Raw genomic sequence first — 20,934 nt, 5'->3', positions numbered from 1 at the left:
AACTCATTCCATCATAAGGCGCTGAAATCATGTGATGATTTGATGAAACAATCACAACATATTGACAGACTTCTTCATAAGCAAACATCAGAAGAGATTGAAAAGAATCGAATTCGACTAGGAGCATCTATAGATTGCATTAGATGGTTGCCATTTTAAGGTTGTGCATACAGAGGACATGATGAAAGCCAAAGTTTAAGCAACAGAGGTAACTTTTTGGAAATGTTGAAATTTTTGGGATCTTACAATGAAAGAGTGAAAAAGAATGTTTTGGAAAATGCTCCAAAAAATGCTAAGTATACTTCAAATTATGTCCAAAAAGAAATTCTACATATTCTTGCTACTAATGTGAGAAATTCAATTAGAGAAGAGATTGGAGATGCCAAATTTTGTATTATTGTTGATGAAGCTAGAGATGAATCTAAAAAGGAGCAAATGGCCATTGTTTTGAGATTTGTTACTCTAGATGGTTTTGTTAAAGAGAGATTCTTTGATCTTGTGCATGTCACTGATACTTGTGCAACAACTTTAAAGAAAGAATTGATTTCTGTCATTTCTCATTATAATCTCCAAGTTGAAAATATTAGGGGTCAAGGGTATGATGGTGCTAGCGACATGCGGGGTGAGTGGAATGATTTGCAAGCTTTGTTTCTTAAAGATTCTCCACAAGCATACTATGTGCATTGTTTTGCTCATAGGTTACAATTAGCATTGGTGGCAGCTTTAAGAGAGGTACTTCAAATTCATGAATTTTTTACTCAATTAAACTCTATTGTCACTATTGTTAGTGCTTCTTCAAAAAGACATGATCAATTACAAGAAGCGCAAGCAATTGAAAATGCAAACTTAGTTGCTCAAAATGAATTAGAAACAGGCAAAGGTGCGAATCAAATAAGCATTTTACAAAGAGTTGGGGATACTCGATGGAGCTCTCACTTTAATTCTATTTGCAGTTTGGTAAAAATGTTTACTGCTACCAACATTGTTCTCAATAATATCATTGAAGACGGGACAACTTATGCACAAAGAGGTGAGGCTTATGGTGTTAGTAAAATATTATTGTCATTTGAATTTATTTTCACTTTGCACTTAATGAAAGAGATTATGGAAATCACTAATGTTCTTTACCAAGCACTGCAACAACAATCTCAAGATATTCTTAATGCAATGCATATTGTTTCTACATCAAAGTTACTTCTTCAACAATTAAGAGATGGTGGATGGTGCAATTTTCTTGCAAATGTTAAAGATTTTTGTGAAAAATATGAAATTGAAGTCCCTAATATGAGTGCACAATATGTTTTTGGAAGAGGTCGATCTCGTCAACCAAGTGTGATAGTTGAGCATCATTATCGAATAGATGTATTCTTGACAACAATTGACTTTCAGATACAAGAGTTGAATAGTAGATTTAATGAGCAAACAATAGAGCTTTTGACTTTGAGTTGTGCTTTGGATCCTAAGGACAATTTCAAATCATTTAATATTGAAGAAATTAGCAAGTTAGCAGAGAAGTTTTATCCCCTTGACTTTCCTTCTAATGAGCTAAATATTTTGAAATCTCAGTTGCAACATTATCAGCATGATATACCAAATCATTTGAAAGGCATTGGTACACTTTTTGAATTGTGCAACAAGTTGCAAGAAACGAGAAAATCAAGAACTTATCACATGGTTGATAGATTAATACGTCTTGTTTTGACTCTACCAGTGTCTACAGCAACAACAGAAAGAGCTTTTTCAGCAATAAAAATTGTTAAGACAAGACTCCGAAGTAAGATGGCTGATGAATTTCTTGCAGACAATTTGGTCATCTATATAGAAAAAGAATTAGTAGCTATTTTCGACACAAATTCAATTATAGATGATTTTGAAAATAGAAAAAAACGTCGAATAGCCTTTTCATGATACAAAACTGTAAGTGGTAATTTTTATATATTATTGTCTTACTTTGATTGAGATTATATATATTTTTTTAATTTTATTAATAGAAATAATAATATAAAATATAACACTGCCCCCCTTAAATAGTTAGCCTAGCTCCGCCCCTGAATCGAAGCATTCAAGTATGTTACTTGCTGTCTTAACGGGACTGTTTCCTCGACTATGTAACCTTAAAATTCATGACTAAGCCTTTTTTTTTAATGACTAAGCTTGATACTAAAGTTTTCAATTTTATGATTATCTGTTTTTTTTCGGTTGGCAACTGTATCCTTCAGCTCAGCAAGTCAAGAATTAATTTATCGCTGATCGAAATTTCATTTAAGGCCAATGAGTTGCTTCATGTACAAGGCAGATTCAAATTCCAACACTTGTTTAAGCAGATTAATAAACTAACCACTAGACTATTTTAAATTTTTTTTGGACACAACCATCCCAAGTTTGTTACTATCCTTTTTTTTCATTATATGGGCTCTTCAACCATTTCTTTTCTGGAAAGAAGCTTTTATAGAGATTTTGGGTCTATCTCCCACTGCATGGCTGTGATTTATTTGTTTATTTCTGTGTCTTCAGTATACTAGTTTTTAAGTGCGATTATTTTTATTTTTTTATCTGCTTGCAGGTACTGGCAAAATCTTCAAAAACTGATTCCAGGTCAGTATAAGTATATCACCAACACTATTTCATGCTCCAGGAAAGCTGAATTTTATTTAAGATAAATCAAATCGATTCAATACCACAATATATATATATATATATATATATATATATATATATATATATATATATATATATCGAATCAACTCAAAGTGGTATAGAGTCTTTTTTTTTATGTCTATTTGGGTTCAGATAGAATCATATTAGGCGTAACACCATGTTATTACCAATGGCATATTAACTTGCATTTCTAAGTAGTAATGCACTATGTTTAAGCTTTCTATTTTTGTTTCACATCATTTCACATTTTCACTTGTAGGACATGAAAGATATATATTCGGTGAAGTTTGGGGGGAAAATGTTTCCTTATTGTTTACCATCTTTATGTATGTAAAAATGGAGAAGTCTATGATCATCTTTTATATAAATTCATGTGGACTGAGAATGCAGCTTAGCTTTCAAATTTCTCATCTTGGCTTATGCTTATTGGCAGACTAACTCGGACTATGAGCAAGTTAGCACATCCAAATGCTCCCCTTGGATATGGACTATGTTTCCTGAACCTTGCATTTGATGGATTTACAAATGCAACTCAGGATTCTTTAAAAGCAAGGTAATATAAGCAAACCTTGTCTCTCAATCTGTCTGATTGCTTATAAACTGCAAAAACTTCCTTGACACCTTCTTTCCCTTCATAATTCACTGACTCTATCCATTATTTTTTCCATTCTTCCTTGGTTGACACTACCATTACTACCACTCGCAAATTCATTAGCATTGTGGTATCTTCTCTGTTGAGTGGGAAGAATCTACAAAGACTGCAGAAGATTTAGCTATTTGAGGAGCAACCTTCAGAAAATTTGAATTCACACAGTGGTGTATCTCATATCAGGATTCTCTGTATGACTCTTATTACACGCCTCGGAGATTAACTTAAATAATTTTTAATCGGCTGTATTTCTTTATTGATATTAACTCAATTTTTGTTACTTAAACCAATGATTATTACAGTTGGGATAATGCGTTATGCTGTTATGTACATATTCAACTTTAAATACACTAAAATCTTTTATGGAAATACAAACTCAAAAAAATATTTACTTGTGTTATTACTTATTTGTGGTATTAAATTAAATATGTAAAAGATCATTTCTTTAATTCTTTTACAACAGTTAATCTAAAACACAGTCCCCTAAGATAAGGGTCTCATAAAGTTCTATGATAACATATGATTGTTGATATGGTCATAATAAATGAGATATAATTCGGTGAAATCCGTTACAAACTCGCCCACTTATGAGCTATAACTCGGCGCGGTCCGTTATGAGCCCACCCATTCATGAGCTATAACTCGGTATAATCTGTTATAAGCTCGTCCATTCATGAGTCATAACTCGGTCAAATAAATGCTTCCACCATAACCGATGATATAACAGTATATGAGAAAGAGACGTTATTCGCCTTTTCATAAACGACCTTAATACCAAAAGCGTAACGGAAAAATAGCCTACAATATAAAGCAAGGTAAAGTGTTCTTTTAAGATCATTCGAACAAGATAATATACTGACTTAAGCTTCGGAGTGCCTTTGCAGGTACACTCCCCCTCCTCTTTATAGCTCGTACTTTCACACCACAACACAAAGGAAAAGCTCGAACTCAAGAGTTGGACGTTCAGCCTCTGAGGACATAACTCGGTTATCACCTCTATTTCGTAAGCAAGATCAATTGGCGCCCACCGTGGGGCCGAAAATATAGAATTTTCTCTTTTGGTCCCATTGTTTTCGCTCGTACTCATGGCTGACGTACCACTTCCTTCACTATCCGAACTCATGCGGATGGTAGCCGAGCTACAACAAGCTAATCAACGGATAACTGACGAAAAGCAAATAATGGCGGCTCAAATTGCTGAACTGAACCATGTTCGGATAGAACATAACGACACTCATCACCAGCAGCCAGAGGATAATGAGCATCATTCCCAGCCCTCTCATGTCTCGGAGACTATCCGAGCTTATGTAATTCATCCCGAGGATGAAAAAGAAGAGTCCGATGAACTTGTAGGACCCTTCATGGAAGAAGTGATGAACTTTGAATTGCCAAAGAGATTCACCCTGCCACTAACCCTCACACCTTATGATGGGCTTGGAGACCCGAAGAAATTCCTCACAAAGTTCTGATCAATAATGATCGTCAACAGTGCATCCGACACTGTTTTATGCCGTTGTTTTCCAAATTATTTAGACGGTCCTGCACTTGATTGGTTGTGTGCTTTGCCTGCAGGTTCTGTTTCGTGATTTCAGCAACTGGCCAAGCTGTTTGAAGAACACTTCGCTGGGTCCGCAATATATCTGCATGACTCTAACTATCTGAACACTATCAAGCAGCGGTAGAACGAAAGTCTGAAGGACTATATGACTCGCTTCACCAAAGTCGCCATCAGTATACCCGACCTCCATCCCGAAGTCCATTTTCATGCAATCAAAAGCGGCCTCCGACCTGGAAAGTTCCAAGAAACTATTGCAGTAGCCAAGCCCAAAACCCTGGCTGAGTTCCGGGAAAAAGCCAAGGGACAAATCGATATCGAGGAGCTCAGACAAGCTCGGAAGTCTGATAAAACAAGCTACAGAGACGACGATAAAACTCCAAATAGTAAGAAAGGTTTTAAACTAACCCCTCGTTTTGACTCTTATACGCAGTTTAACACTGAGCGGGAGGATATCATCAAAGAGATTCTAAATTCAAAACTCATCAAGCCACCAAGAAAGGCCGGCACCTACCAAGACACTAAGAACATAGACAAATCCAAATATGGTGCCTTCCACCAGAAGCACGGCCACACCACTGATGACTGTGTAATAGCAAAGGACCTCTTAGAATGCTTAGCTCGGCAAGGCCATCTCGATAAGTACATCAGAAGTCACATCCAAAAACATTCCACACCTTCCAGGAACGAAGATTCATCAGAACAACAGTACCGAGGAAAAGAGAAGGTAGCGGCGAACAATTATGAAAAGCCACGAGGAGTCATTAATTATATTTCAGGAGGATATGCAAGTGAAGGCTCTTCAAACTTGGCGAGAAAAAGGTCATTCCGAGCAATATGCTCGTTAGAAAGACCACAAAACGAAACAGAAAATCCAACACAACTACCGCAGCTCACATTTACACAAGCAGACTACAACTCTAGTATACAGAACTTGGATGACCCCGTAGTTATAACTCTTCAGTTGGGAGATCTACTGGTAAAAAAAGTACTGCTGGATCCTGGAAGTAGTGCCGACGTTCTATTCTACTCAACATTTCAAAAAATGAAGCTCAATAACAACATTCTCCAGTCAACAGGGGGAGATCTGGTCGGTTTCTCAGGCAAACGGGTCCCAATAATAGGGTCAGTGTGGTTACAAACCACACTGGGTGAGCATCCTCTTTCAAAAACTTGTGATATTCAATATTTAGTAGTAGATTGCTTCAATCCATATAATATTATCCTTGGCCGCCCTTTCTTAAACAAGTTCGGCGCCATTGTTTCTACAGTTTACCTGTGTGTTAAGTTCCCTTTGCAGGACGATCATGTCGTCACAATCCATGGAGATCATAAGGAAGCTCGGCACTGTTACAACATCGGCATGAAGTTCCAAAATTATTCAAAACAACAAGTTAACAATGTCGATCTCACACACAATAGCTCAGCATTAGCCGACCTAGATCCAAGAACCGACTTTCGGGAAAGGCCAACTCCGTCCGACGACTTACAGAAGGTCTATTTCAACAATGACCCTAACAAGTTCACTTTTGTAGGTAACTCAATAAGCAAAGAGGAACTAAACGCCGTCACCACCTTCCTACAAGAGCAAGTTGACCTATTTGCATGGAAACCTTCAGATATGCCTGGCATAGACCCACAAATCATCAGCCATAAACTAGCTATAAACTCATCTGCGAGACCTGTGCAGCAAAAGAAAAGAAAACTCGGTGAGGAAAAACGAAAAGCGTCGTTGGAAGAAACACAAAAACTGATAAGTGCCGAATTCATCAAAGAGATCAGATTTACCACCTGGCTCGCCAATGTGGTTATGGTAAGGAAACAAAATGGTAAGTGGCGCATGTGCGTCGATTTTACTGATTTAAACAAAGCATGCCCAAAGGATTCGTATCCTTTACCGTCCATAGACTCTTTGGTAGATAACGCTTCCGGTTACGCTACCTTAAGTTTCATGGATGCCTATTCAGGGTACAACCAAATACTTATGCATCCCTCTTATCAATGTAAAACAGCTTTTATTACTGACTTTGGAAACTACTGTTATAAGGTTATGCCTTTTGGACTAAAGAATGCAGGAGCAACTTACCAACGTCTTATGGATAAAGTTTTCGCCAAACAAATCGGCAGAAACATCGAAGTTTATGTTGATGATATGGTCGCCAAAACAAAAGTCGGCAGTAACCATATTGACGACTTAACAGAAATATTCGCCCAGATACGCCATTACAACATGCGCCTGAACCCGAAAAAATGCGCTTTTGGAGTACAAGGTGGTAAGTTTTTGGGATTTTTATTAACAAACAGGGGCATCGAGGCAAACCCGGACAAATGCCGAGCAGTTTTGGATATGACAAGTCCTAAGACTATAAAAGAAGTACAACGCCTCACAGGAAGGCTTGCTGCATTATCAAGATTTGTACCTTGTTTAGCTTCAAAGTCTAATCCTTTTTTCCAAACAATTAAAAAGAAAAACAAATTTCAGTGGACAGACGATTGCGAAAGAGCTTCTAACACACTAAAAACAACTCTCTCGCAACCGCCGATTCTACAGAAGCCCCTCCAAGGGGAAGATTTATTTCTGTACCTATCAGTTACTGATTGGGCAATAAGCTCGGCTCTTGTCACAGAAAGAAGCAAAATTCAGCAACCAGTCTACTTCGTCAGCAAAACACTCCACCATGCCGAGCTTAATTATCTGAGAATAGAGAAGCTGGCCTTAACATTAGTCTTCTCAGCACGAAGACTCCAACCTTATTTTCAAAGTCATGTCATCAATGTCAGAACAGATCACCCACTACGACAAGTGCTACACAAGCCCGACATTGCAGGGAGACTTATAAAATAGTCAATCGAACTATCTGAGTTCGACATCAGATATCAGTCCAGAGGGGCAATAAAATCGTAATTTTTAGCCGACTTTATTCCAGAGCTTACAATACCATTAGAAGATAACCACACAAAACAATGAACCTTGTACATAGATGGCTCATCCAACAAAGAAGGATGCGGCGCTGGAATACGACTCGAAGCCGACGATGGTTCCATCCTCGAGCATTCCTTACACCTATCTTTTAAAGCCAGCAATAATCAATCCGAGTATGAAGCCTTGGTCGTAGGACTTCGGCTTTGTTTAGATCTTCAAATCCACACAATCAAGGTATATTGTGACTCCTTGTTGGTTGTTCAATAGGTAAACGACCTGTTTCAAGTAAGAGACCCTCTTCTATCTAAATATTTACTATTAGTCAAAGATTTAATTTCACAATTTAAAAAGTTTGAAATACAACACATACCAAGAGAACAAAACCAAAGAGCCGATATTTTATCCAAGCTCGGCAGTACTCAGTCCGAGATATCTACATTACATCAATTTACTCTAAAATCTCCCAGTGTTGGCCTGACAAAAGTGCTAAGTGTTACTTAGGAAAGTGATTGGCAGACAGATTTCATAAATTATTTACAAACATCCAACATTCCAGACAACATTGGGAATGTCAAAAGGTTCCGAAGACAAGCCACCTTTTTCACATTACTGAACGGAGCCTTATACAGACGAGGATACACTTGCCCTTTACTCAAATGTCTTAGCAGATCCGAAGCCGAAATAGCACTACGGGAGGCACATGAGGGGATCTGCGAAACACACACAGGATCTCGGAGCCTAGCCTCAAAAATCCTCTGTGCCAGCTTCTTCTGGCCATCACTAAAACAAGACAGTCGAAACTAGGTTAGGACCTGTATAAATTGCCAGAAGCACGCCCCAACCATCCACATTCCAGCAGAGGATATGCATCATAGCGATGTCACATGGCCTTTCAACCAATAGGGATTAGACATTCTCGGCCCGTTCCCTACGGCGCCGAGCCAGGTAAAATTTCTTATAGTTGGAATTGACTACTTCTCAAAATGGGTCGAGGTCCAACCTTTAGCTAAAATAACATCACAACAAGTAATATCTTTTGTTTGGAAGAACATTATTTGCCGTTTCGGCATTCCTCGTCATATCATAACTGACAATAGTCGCCAGTTTGCCGATCAGAAATTTTAATCTTTTTTGCAGAACCTCAAAATCAAACAACATTTCGCCCCTGTTGAACATCCTCAGACGAACGGACTAGCAGAGGCAGCAAATAAAGTGATCTTGCACGCACTCAAGAAGAAGCCGGACGATGCAAAAGGGCTATGGGCCGACCTCATACCTGAAGTCCTATGGGGATATAATACAACACCCCAATCATCAACAAAAGAGACGCCGTTCCGACTTGTCTATGGATCTGAAGCAATGATACCACTAGAAATCTCCCAAAGCTCAATTAGGACACAGCTCGGCGAACATGATCAAGCTCGGCGAGCCGAGTTAGACATCATTGAAGAGATCCGAGATATAGCCACACTCAGACAACGCGCCGCATAGCAAACATTATCTCGGCGCTACAATAAATCGGTCAGAAGCCGAACATTCAAAGACTTGGTCATTCGAAAGACAGAGCTCGCGCGACATCCACCATCGCATGGCAAGCTCGCCGCAAATTGGGAAGGGCCGTATCGAGTCACACAAGTCCTCGGCAATGGAGCATATAAACTAGAAACTCTAAATGGTACAATCCTACCCAACACTTGGAATGTATCTTCCTTAAAGAAATTCTATAGTTAAAACTCAGGGACAGGCTTGTACTCTTTTTCCTACTACCAAGATTTTATCCCTAAAGGGTTTTGCTTGGAGAGGTTTTAACGAGGCTAGCCTACCTGAACCTTTGTATCCAAAGGATTGCCAATATTACTATGTGAATAAAGTCTATTTCACTCTTTCTTATATAACAACTTTCTCACTATATCATTCCTATGATTGCTTTTACAATAAATATCATAAGATACAGATTTATCTATGATTTCAAAAAGACGAGTATCCTCGCCTAATTTCAATCCGAACATTATCGGCAAACTCTAACAGGGATATTCTTAACGGAACATTCCCATCAATTATGCAAAGGCCTCTCAAACATTTAAAATCCAAATTAGCCACAAATAAACAATAAGTCAAACAAACTCTATTAGCAGGCTACAAAATAGTAGATAATTATTTAGCAAATATCAATAAGTCTTTGCCAAATCAAAACATCAAAACAGAAACAAACATAAACAGCACTAAAACAATTACAATAATATCTTAAACATTCTCTGCCTCATCCTCGGTAATGCCATCGTCCTCAACTATTTTACCATCTCGGACAATCTTCCCAGGGTCCATCTCAGACAGATCAGCATCAGGCACAAGGAACTTCATCTGCAAAGACGCCCTCTCAAAATCCTCAACAAACGAATCTAAAATCTCATCACCCTTTTTCTTCTCCATTTCTTTAAGCTTCGCAGTTACCTCAATCAACCGAGCTTCCATGCTCGCCAAGTTAGCCTCTTTCTTTTTCAAATCCTCAACATCATTAGCATAGTTCTCTTTGGTCTCCTTCAATTTTTTTTCAGTTTCAGCCAACTTATTCTGGAGTTCGGCAACAGCACCTTTAGACTTACTCAATTCTTCTTTCAACAGCAAAACCTCATTCTTCTCCACCAACACCTTTTTATGCTTCAGCTCTTGACTATGACCTAAACTAGCTAACCTCAAACCAACCACCTACAAACCACAACAAAAAACAATAAAATATACAAGTAACTCCCAACAAACAAAACAACCATAACAAGACATTACCTGCATATACTGACCAACAGCCATTTTGCCAACCTCATTCGCCAACGATACGTCAGCTTCAGACTGACAATGCTCATCGTGAACAGCCATATAGGGATACTCCTTCCCCCATATAGATATACCCTCACTATGTTCGGTCATTTCATGCAGCTTTTTCTGATTCACAACAAAAGTTTGAATCTCCTCTAAAGAAACCCCTTGTTCCTTCTCGCTAGTATCCTTGGACACATCGACCACGATCGATTTCCTCTTCTTTCCAATCACCTTCCTCCGACCCTAACGAGGTTGACTAAATTCTCCAGCTCCACCACCTTTTTCGCGATTGGACGACGACACCTCTTTCTCCAAGTTCTTACTTTTAAAACGCAACCTAAGTGAAGCAGCTGACACCCCCGGATACTTACCACCTGCAAATTCAAAAAGCAAAACAGCAGCTCAGTAAGGCTCAAATACACAAGTAAATCACTAACACATATACACAACTCACCCATATAATCTACCACAGCAGCCCTATTTTCCTCCCACTTTAACAGTTCAAAAATGGAGATCAAATCTTTTCGATCAATTTGTTCCACCAAAAACTCAATTATACACACATTCCTCGAAGTTATAACTTCATCCCCGAGTATATTCTGGGGTTCCGAGCACCACCAAAGGGAAAACCTCTCAGCCAAGAACTCGTCAATATAAAAAGGAAACTCTTTTTCAACATTCCTCACCTTCACATACATCTCCTTAAAGTCCTTGAAAGAAGACTTATATAATTTGAAGATACCAAACCCAGGAGTACTGTTCAGATTAACCCAACCCCCTTTCCAAACTTCTTTAGCTTGAAACAAAGAAAAAAACAAATCTACAGAAGGATCCTCCTCAAGAAATTCCATCAGTATTTTGAAACAACGCAGAAATGCCCAACCATTGGGATGCAATTGTGAAGGAGCACAGTTTAGTTGCTTCAAAATTTGACATTCAAACACTGTAAATGGCAGCCTCACTCTCAGTTCTTCCAACTCACAACTATGCATATAAAAATACTCAAACCCCTGCCCCCTATGACAAATCCTATCCTCACTACTGCATGGCAGCAACTCCACCTGAACCCCAGACCCTGGCCTCACGATTCTGCCAACATCAACCTCCTTCACAGCCGCATCATCCCGAAACAAAGACACCCAACCCTTCACATCCTCACTAACCCAGTCATAGGACCAATCAATCTCCCTTTTCTTCTCCTTCTCAAACCCCATAACCAAACCCAGAACCAAAAGCAAAAACAAAGAAGGAAGAAGAAGACGAAAAATTACAAAATAAAATAAAAATCATGCATACCTCTTTTACTCATTCTGTTTTCAAAGAAGAAATACCAAGGGTCAGGGATAAGCAACTCAGTTCCCAAACCATTCACTTAACCACATTGTAAAGGTAATTACTTCCTCAATCACATCAAACGGTGCATTTGCTTTGGGAAAATAAGAGACTTTAATGATCCACTACTCTTTCTCTCTCCTCACCAAAAACAATAACACGACTCCCCACGTCACAAACATAAAGAATTTTTAATGAAGTAAGTTGAACTGGGGGCTCACTCAGCAACCTATCTCACCGAGTTATAACTCCTTAATAAGCTCAATCTGCTTCATTAAAAACTTTTCACAGGCCAAGCTTGGGGGATGTGATATGGTTATAATAAATAAGATATAACTCGGTGAAATCCGTTACAAACTCGCTCACTTATGAGCTATAACTCGGCGTGGTCCGTTATGAGCCCACCCATTCATGAGCTATAACTCGGTATAATCCGTTATAAGCTCGTCCATTCATGAGTCATAACTCGGTCAAATAAGTGCTTCCACCATAACCGATGATATAACAGTATATGAGAAAGAGACGTTATTCGCCTTTTCATAAACGACCTTAATACCAAAAGCGTAACGGAAAAATAGCCTACAATATAAAGCAAGGTAAAATGTTCTTTTAAGATCATTCGAACAAGATAATATACTGACTTAAGTTTCAGAGTGCCTTTGCAGGTATACTCTCCCTCATCTTTATAGCTCGTACTTTCACACCACAACACAAAGGAAAAGCTTGGACTCAAGAGTTGGACGTTCAGCCTCTGAGGACTTAACTCAGTTATCACCTCTATTTCGCAAGCAAGATCAATTGTGTAACTGTAACTTAAATCTAGACTTTGAATCTGTGACACCAAAAAAAAAATCTATTGAAAATTGTAAATAATAGTAATTGCAAGTCAATGAAAATACTTAATGAAGGAAACAATTAGATAGAATTAGCTCGTAGCATCACTTTAGAATTCTCAAATGATAAGTATGTTGCTAAAAAGACCCTTTTGTTGGATAGAGAGTGCTACAGGATTGATTGAAAAAGCACTTCTTTTATACTAAAAGTTAAAAATTTTATCTAAATTTCTCACCCTTGAAATTGCATACTTGCATGGAATTATATGAAGAGCACTACAGATTTTCAAAAAACTCACTAGAAGTGTTGACTCTGTAGTCAAAAGAGTCATAGGTGCAGTTTGCCTTTAATGAAGAAAGTTAAGAGTAAAGGAAGGCGCTTTATTTTGTAGATTGTTCCCTCCTTCTTTATGAGCTAATGCCTTTTTCATATTCATCATTATATTTTGTTATGTAATGCCTTCTGGATTCCACTTCACAACCACCATCAACAGCCATGGAACTAATTAACTCATCAAGCACTCCATGAAGGAAAGCTCTGCAATCTGCATGCATCATGAATCTGCCACAACACAACACAGGGTCCCTCTATCTTATGTAAGTACATAATTTTGTCTAGAACCCTTTTTTCTTCTTCTGTATGAAAGCACAATGTACATGTCTGTTTTCATGTTCAGAGAGTGAGAGAATTTGTTTATGCCTAATTGGGATTACTTGTTTGAAGAATTCTCTAGATTTGGTTGTGTAAGAAATAGATACAACATTGAGCACACCAAAACCAAAATACCACTCAATTATACTTAAGTTTCGGTACATCAGAAACAAAAAAAAAGGGGGAAGATAATTTATTCTATAATCTATGTACACCAAAAACAAACAAATAAGAATCTAGGTTCCAACTAATTAATGAAAATCCTCTATTACACACTTCTTTTCCCCCTTTTTTTTTGCAACTTTTCTCTTTATGTTTTTGTTCATTATATGTAGTAGGAAAGGCGATATGCCAATGTATACATATGCGCAAGATGACTAATGATAACACACCAGGCTCTGTACATAAAAAAAGGCAAAATGCTGGATTGGAGAAAAACAAACCCAGAATAATGTGAAAAGAAGACAAACCAAAGAATCACACTCTAAAAGCACACTGATTTTTGGTGCCATTATCTAGGAGGTAACCCTTGAGTGAAGGGAAGGATATTGTTAGATATGTTGAAGATGGCAAGAACATACCATTACATTCTTGCCAAGGGTATGCCTTTCAAAGTTTTAGGGCAGAATAAAATTTAAATGTTTCTCAAACTAGGCAAAGAAGGATGTCAAGGATTCAGAAAGGGGAAAATAACCTATGGATATTGGGATCTAGGATTATAAACTATATAGTAGGGCTCTTTTACAGGGTGGCGGTTGTGATGGTTGAGCACTTGGGTTGAGAGATGGAGACTCCACTCCTAGTGTTTTCCTTAAGAAGTTCCTTTCCTGAAAGAAGTTCAAGAACAAATGGTTAGTCTAGCTTCAAACTTTGACAAATTGGAATGCATGACAAGAAAAAGGGTAACGACTAATTGGCTAATTGCTCATAGCAAGTATACAGATGAAACTAATTAGGAGGAGATAACAAAATATGCTTCATGCTATGTATTTAGTACTGTTATAATACTCTAGTCCTTCTGTTCTAGAGCTTAGCTTAATTATGATTTAAGCAATGCATATGTCTGTCTTGTATAATTGTAGATGCTGATATCATCTATCAACTTCCACTCCCTTACATTAAAACCTAACCAACACCACACCTAAATTGCACCGCATTATCATGTTACTGCTGGAATGGATAATTTAATAGCTTTCTCGAAGTCCTGCTTCTGATTCATATTGATTATTGATTTTATAGGAACATTAGTTCAGTGGGGTTTCCAAATATATAATGTTATTAACAGTATATTCATACTTGTTAGTTGTTACTATTACTGTGATAGTATTTCTGTTGGTATTAAAATTGTTCAATCCCAAGGTGTTTAGGTAACTTACACTTTTCGAAAATTGTGGGCTGGGAATCCCTGCAGCCAAAGATCTGAATATCGGAGTTACTTGAACAGGGGAACCAAACTCCACTCTTGATGAGACAGAAACAGCGCTATCATTGTTTATTTGTTCTTCTAAATTCAGCAGCATATCTACTATGGAAATATGTATATCTTATTAGCATTTTGGTTCATTAAAATGATAAGGGTATTAATACATGAAGGAGAAAAAGTAATATACTTTAGAAAAATGATAGAATTTTCATTCTTAATAATGAATTATGTTACCTTGATCCAGGGTTGCAGTAACTAGAACACCGCTCTCACATCCATCTACTTCTTTCTTATCTTCAATTTGTGTGGTTTTCATTTCAGTTTCTATATCCCGGTGTGAAGAGTGTTCCATAATGTCACCAGCTGAGAGAGGGAGGATAGTTGATCCTGTACTGTATTCAGAACTGGCTGGAGAGTCTTCATACAGATCCATTTGCCTGAATCATATTTAAAAAATATTAGTCTTCTTGTTAAGCATACAGGAAATTATATTTTTAAAGTCTTTAAAGTACCTCCAACATGGCTGGCCTCCCTCATTACTACTCAAGTCTTCAACCATATTTTTAAGATCAGCAAGTTTTTAAACCTTGAATCTTGCATTTCGAGTTGTTTGCTTCTTTGGTTCGGTTCAAAAACATTTTGATGCTACAAATGTGACTTCTATGATTCTGCTTTGGTTCTGTTGATGCTGAAACTTTTATTAGAGACTAGAAATATGTTGTCTCTACTAGAGGCTGTGGTCATGAAACCAACTACATATTTCAATTATGACAAAAACATAACGTGCTCAATGCTCAAAATCAAAACAATACAGGCCAAGAGATTATGGAGGTTCACCTTCCACGTGTTTTCAAGACTTTGGTCCATGTCCTCTGTATCAATATTTTGAGCTAGTGAGCTTAGCAACTCTGCTTGTTGCATTAATGCATCTATTTTTGGGTCATCCCTTTTTAGGAATGTTCCTTGAGTTTTATTATTTTGAGCTGCAAAGGCATAATAAACCAGTTTAATATTAGAATAGGAGGATGGCCAAAGTTACATTTGCTGAACATCTTAACTACAACTTGTTTTATGCTTTAGGTTTCAAAATTTGAGAATCATGTTATGTATGTAACTAATAAAATTCAATTTCGAGATAGTTCCCAGAACTACTAAACTTGGCATTACAAATTTGAAGCTCGTCTAGCAAATTGTTTATGATACTGCGAATGGTGTCCTTGGATGCTGATTTATCAAAGTTCCATTTTGCAAATGTGATCTATCTCCAAACTTGATCTTCCTTCCATCATCCGTGATATGAGCCCTCCTGCATTACAATAGGAGAATATTTTAGCATCATTCTTTGTAAATTTGTGTATTGGGATTCATAAATCGTACTTTACCTCATTTTCTTGATAGATATAGCAGATTTTGATGTTGCATCTGTATTATAAGCATGTTGGAAAATAATTTTCTTGTTATTTGAATTGATGTGTGATGAAATGCTGTTCTCTTTAGCTAAAGCTTCATATTTTTGCCTCTTTCTGCAGAGTGTAGAGAAGCGATTTTTCACAGCATTATCCGTTCTGCATACAAAGCATGATCAATAAGATTTGAATGTTCACACAATTTCCATTCTAAATGTGCATGAAGAGGAGAATGACTTTTGTTACCTTCCTGAAACCACTTTCGCTATTTCTGTTCATCTGTTGCCATATATTTTTTTGTTAATATATTATTTATTCTTCAAATTTATTAGATAAATATTTTTTTATTATTTTAATATTGACATAATCTTATTTATATCATTTTTTTACCTTAAAATTATTATAAAAAAATTTTAAAATGTTAAATTATAAAAGCACACAATAAAAAAATATATATATTATCAGAAAAAATATAGTTCTTTACGTACTAATATAATATATATTATCGATTATTAAGTTTATAATTAATTTTTAACCTAATTTTTGATAATTAAAATTTAAATGATTGAAATTATTAAATGCTGAATATTTTGCATCTAACGAATACATTTTTTTTTATTGAAATTAAAAAAAAGATGAGTTGTTAATCAATTCTAAATTTAAATTTAAATTTGAGTAAGAAAATAAAAATATTTTAAATTTTATCTCACTAACCAGAATTAATTTTAAGATAAGAAATTACTTTGTACATTATATATATTGTAGGACAGTATAATTATTTGTTATTTTTAATGGTAAATATTGTCAAATAAAATGGTGTAAGAAATTAGAAGAAAATATATTTACAAGTTTAGAAAATATTAATTTATTTTTCAATAGAATAAATTATATATCGAATAATAAAAGTTGTTATTGGTTTCTCACTTTCTCTTCACACTAACTAATACTCAATGATGGTGTTTCGGTACACCATATTACCAAGAAATATTAATCGATCTAATAACTTTTGTAATGATATAAGTTTATGAATTTGAAAATTTAAAAATCATTTCATAAAATGTGAAGTTTTAACAAGTAAACAATGTTGATCATATTGTTTTGACTTCAAGAATGAATATAATACTAACAAATAAAATTATTTTAAGTAAATTTTAACAAAGACAAAAGTCCATAAGTATTGCTATTAAGGAAAAATTAATCTATTTTAAAGTCAAATACACTTTTTTTTACGGATTTCCTAACTCGGCAAATAGATGACTAATCCACCACATATTGATGCTCTATTTATTAAGGGTCTGTTGCTAACTAATACAATGCAAGATTCGAACTCCAAATACTTACTTAAGCAGACAAATGAGATGATCATTCAACCAATTTAAACTAATTAAAATAAATATTATTTATTTTTAATATTTTTAAGTTGTAAAGTATTTATAATAATAATTACTATAGATATTTTTCATTTAAATTTTAATAAAAAAATTTTATATGATTTTATGTATTATTTCGTGCAGGGCACGGGAACATACACTAGTTCAATTTTAAAAAATAAATTTATTTTAATTCAAATACAATATTTAATCATTTTATATTTTATAATATTAGCTATTATTTATGTATGATTAGCAAATTTATTTATAATATTAGCTATTATTTGTGAAAAAAATTGAGTTCAAATGTTTACTCATTTATATATTATATATACATATTTAGATTATATTAAAGTTGCAAATTGGATGTTGGGTATTCGAATAAAATTTGTTCGACGCTTAATTCAATTCTCCTAATTGTAATTCGGTTGCCAATTTGCTACGACAAAATTAGAATAGATTGGATACAAATTATGTTGCCAATCCTATTTAGCCACTAACCGCTGAAATAGAAAAAGAAAAGAAATAGAGAAAAAGAAAACAGAAAAAAAAATTGAGTAAAGTTTTATTTTTTTTAGATATGTTTAGATGAATAAAAAATATAAAAAATAATATATAATATTATAAAAAACAATATTAATATCACGTACATTTTTTTCCATCTAATATCAAAAGAAAAAATTTAGTAAATTCTAATTCTTTTATACTATTCATTCTTTTTCTTATTCAATCAAATAAAAAAATAATTTTTTTTTCAATTTTTTTTTTCGATTTCCTTTCTCTTTTTTTCACGTCAATCAAACACCTCCAAAATGTATAACTTTTAATTAGAGACGAAAGTGAGTCGAGTTGAGTTGAGTTAGACCAAGTTTAAGCTCGACTCACAAAAATTAAGCTTGGCTCATGGTTCGACTCATTAACAATCAAGCCTATTTTATAAGTTTAAATTCGATTAAACGAAAGCTTATGAGTTGGCTCGAACTCACGAACTGGTTCAAATAATATGAACATAATCTATAATTTTATATCAATAAATTATAACTTATATATATTAAAAATATTTTTAAAAAATTAATTTTATATATTATTTATCTATAAATTATAAATTTTTTATTTATATCTTTTATCAAAATTATATATAAAAAGTTATTATAAAATTTTAAATAATTAAGAACATTAATATACGTAAAATTATTATTATTATTATTATTAATACATATATCCTATATGCATTTAATTTAAACTATTATATATATATATATATATAATCAATTCAGCTCATAAGCTAATATCTCGACTCATTTAATTTATGAGCTCAATTTTAAACTCAAACTCAACTCAACTTAACGAGCTATTAACGAATCGAGCTCAAACTGAGTTATAAAGTGACTTGATTTACTTTTAATCCTATTTCTAATTTCCAATACAAAGTCTAATTCCTCAAATTTGTGTATTCTTGACTCACAAATTCACAATCTGATGCCTATTTGGCTTAAGACTCATAAGTGTGCATTCCAATATAAAAGTTTTGAGTTATCAGAGATGTGTGAAGTAGATATTTAATATGCCACGTTGGATATATTTTTAAATTTTAACAGTAATAGCTAAGAGATAGCAGTCGCTAATAAATTATAATTTAAATAGTATAATTTTTTTATATTCATTTAAAAAATTACGGATTTGAATTTCACTTATAACTTTTAAAAAAATTATTTTTCAAAAATTATATGTACGTTTTTCATTTGAAAAATACTGTTTGAAATTCAATTTTTATTAATGCAAAATAATCAATTATATTCAAATTGAAAAATTCTCATGGATTTAGTTCGTTTTGTTTTTTATTAGCAAATTTTTTAATAAACACAAACTAGGAATCTATTTATGAAGGATTTGGATCCTCTAAAGTTTGAATTTCACTTTAGAGAGTAAAGTGTGATCTCTACCCTTGAATAGTTTCTCTTTCATATTTATTATTGGTCCCACCTATAAAATTAATGGTAAAAGATCACACTTTACTCTCTAAAGTGAAATTCAAACTTTAGAGGATCCAAATCCATTTATGAAACTCCTATTAAAAAAATATATATACTAAAAAATCAAATTTTTAGAAAAAAAAATTTACAGACAAACCAAACTCTAAATTCCTTTGACCTTAAATTCTAAAGTTAAAATTGTTAAAAAAATAATTTAAATAACACCAAAAATATTGAGAAATTGGGGATATGCATAGTTGAATGATTGTTTTTTATTTAATTAAAAAAAAAGTAAGCAAAGTCTTAACCAGCCAACTTCGATCAGGCGATCACAATATAATTTTGGAATACGTATGGTTGACCTTAAATAATTGCTTTTAAAAATAAAATAATGTACGGAGGCAGAAAAGCTATGCTAGCTCTGGTGCACCAAGAAAATTGTAGCAAAGTAACTTGAAAAGGAATACAAATACATAATGAAATACCCCAATGATGATATACATGGCCGAGTCAATGGTTCATAAATCATACTAATGGTTCAGTCAAGCAAGACATGGAGTAGTTTATTGGATCCCACTGACCTGATTCCAAGGGTTGAGGTGTTTTAAAGTTTTGTTTGAGAAATTTTAAAAGTTATTTTTTTAAATTTTTAATTTATAAAAAATAATAGTATTAATATTTGGTGTAATTTTTAAAATTTTTAAAAAAAATTATTTAAGTATTTATATTTTATAAAAAAATAAAAAAAATAATTTTTTTATAATAAAATTTTTTATTATATTTTTTTTTAAATAAACACTTTTAGAATTAAAAAATTAAATATAAAATAATTTATTTATAAACTACTTTTAATATAAAAATTTATTGTTTAAGTTATTTTAAAAAAAAATAATTAAATTATTTATTCAAATTGAACTTAAACCCTATTCAATATTTTAATATGCATATTCTTAGTTTAAAGTCGCTTGAGCTCTTTCCATGTTTGATGAGGAGGAAAATCGCATTTCAGTATGTCATACCACCACTATAAAATACAATTAAATAATCACCATAAAATACAATTAAATAATTAACATCAGATTCAGAATTTAAAAAAAAAAGTTGGAAGAAGAGGGAAGATGAGAAAGGTAAGGAAAAGAGAGAGAGGTGGTGGTTTAGGTGTGTGCCAGAAAAATAATGAAGTTGCTATCATGGGAATAGATTTCAGTTATGAAGATTTAGGCTGTATTAATGTTTGGTAAACATGTTGGAAGCACAAAAAATATGTTTAATTTTTTTTGAACGTTATAATTTTGTTTGGTTAACTTTTTTTTCTTTAAACGCGAACATAATTCTGGATTTGAACT

General features: G+C 34.2%; 2 protein-coding genes and 1 pseudogene across 2 annotated transcripts; 2 read left to right on the top strand and 1 right to left on the bottom strand.

Moving 5' to 3' along the window:
* Nucleotides 1-222: 222 nt before the first annotated feature.
* On the top strand, nt 223-3,652 carry LOC112729894 (uncharacterized). The gene is made up of 4 exons (XM_025780032.1): nt 223-1,809; nt 2,564-2,595; nt 3,092-3,211; nt 3,610-3,652. The coding sequence occupies exons 1-4, from the start codon at nt 223-225 to the stop codon at nt 3,650-3,652; spliced, it is 1,782 nt and encodes a 593-aa protein (XP_025635817.1).
* A 4,191-nt stretch (nt 3,653-7,843) lies between these two features.
* Nucleotides 7,844-9,276, top strand: LOC112729893 (uncharacterized). The gene is made up of 2 exons (XM_025780031.1): nt 7,844-7,900; nt 8,923-9,276. Exons 1-2 carry the CDS (start codon nt 7,844-7,846, stop codon nt 9,274-9,276), a joined length of 411 nt encoding a protein of 136 aa, XP_025635816.1.
* Nucleotides 9,277-13,373: 4,097 nt separating this feature from the next.
* LOC112729892 (transcription factor MYB88-like) lies at nt 13,374-16,538 on the bottom strand (annotated as a pseudogene).
* Between the last annotated feature and the right edge of the window lie 4,396 nt (nt 16,539-20,934).

Source organism: Arachis hypogaea, chromosome 12 (assembly GCF_003086295.3).
Source record: "Arachis hypogaea cultivar Tifrunner chromosome 12, arahy.Tifrunner.gnm2.J5K5, whole genome shotgun sequence".
Lineage (NCBI taxonomy): Eukaryota > Viridiplantae > Streptophyta > Magnoliopsida > Fabales > Fabaceae > Arachis > Arachis hypogaea.
The sequence above is the reverse complement of the archived record's forward strand: the minus strand, read 5'-3'. Positions and strand labels throughout refer to the sequence as shown.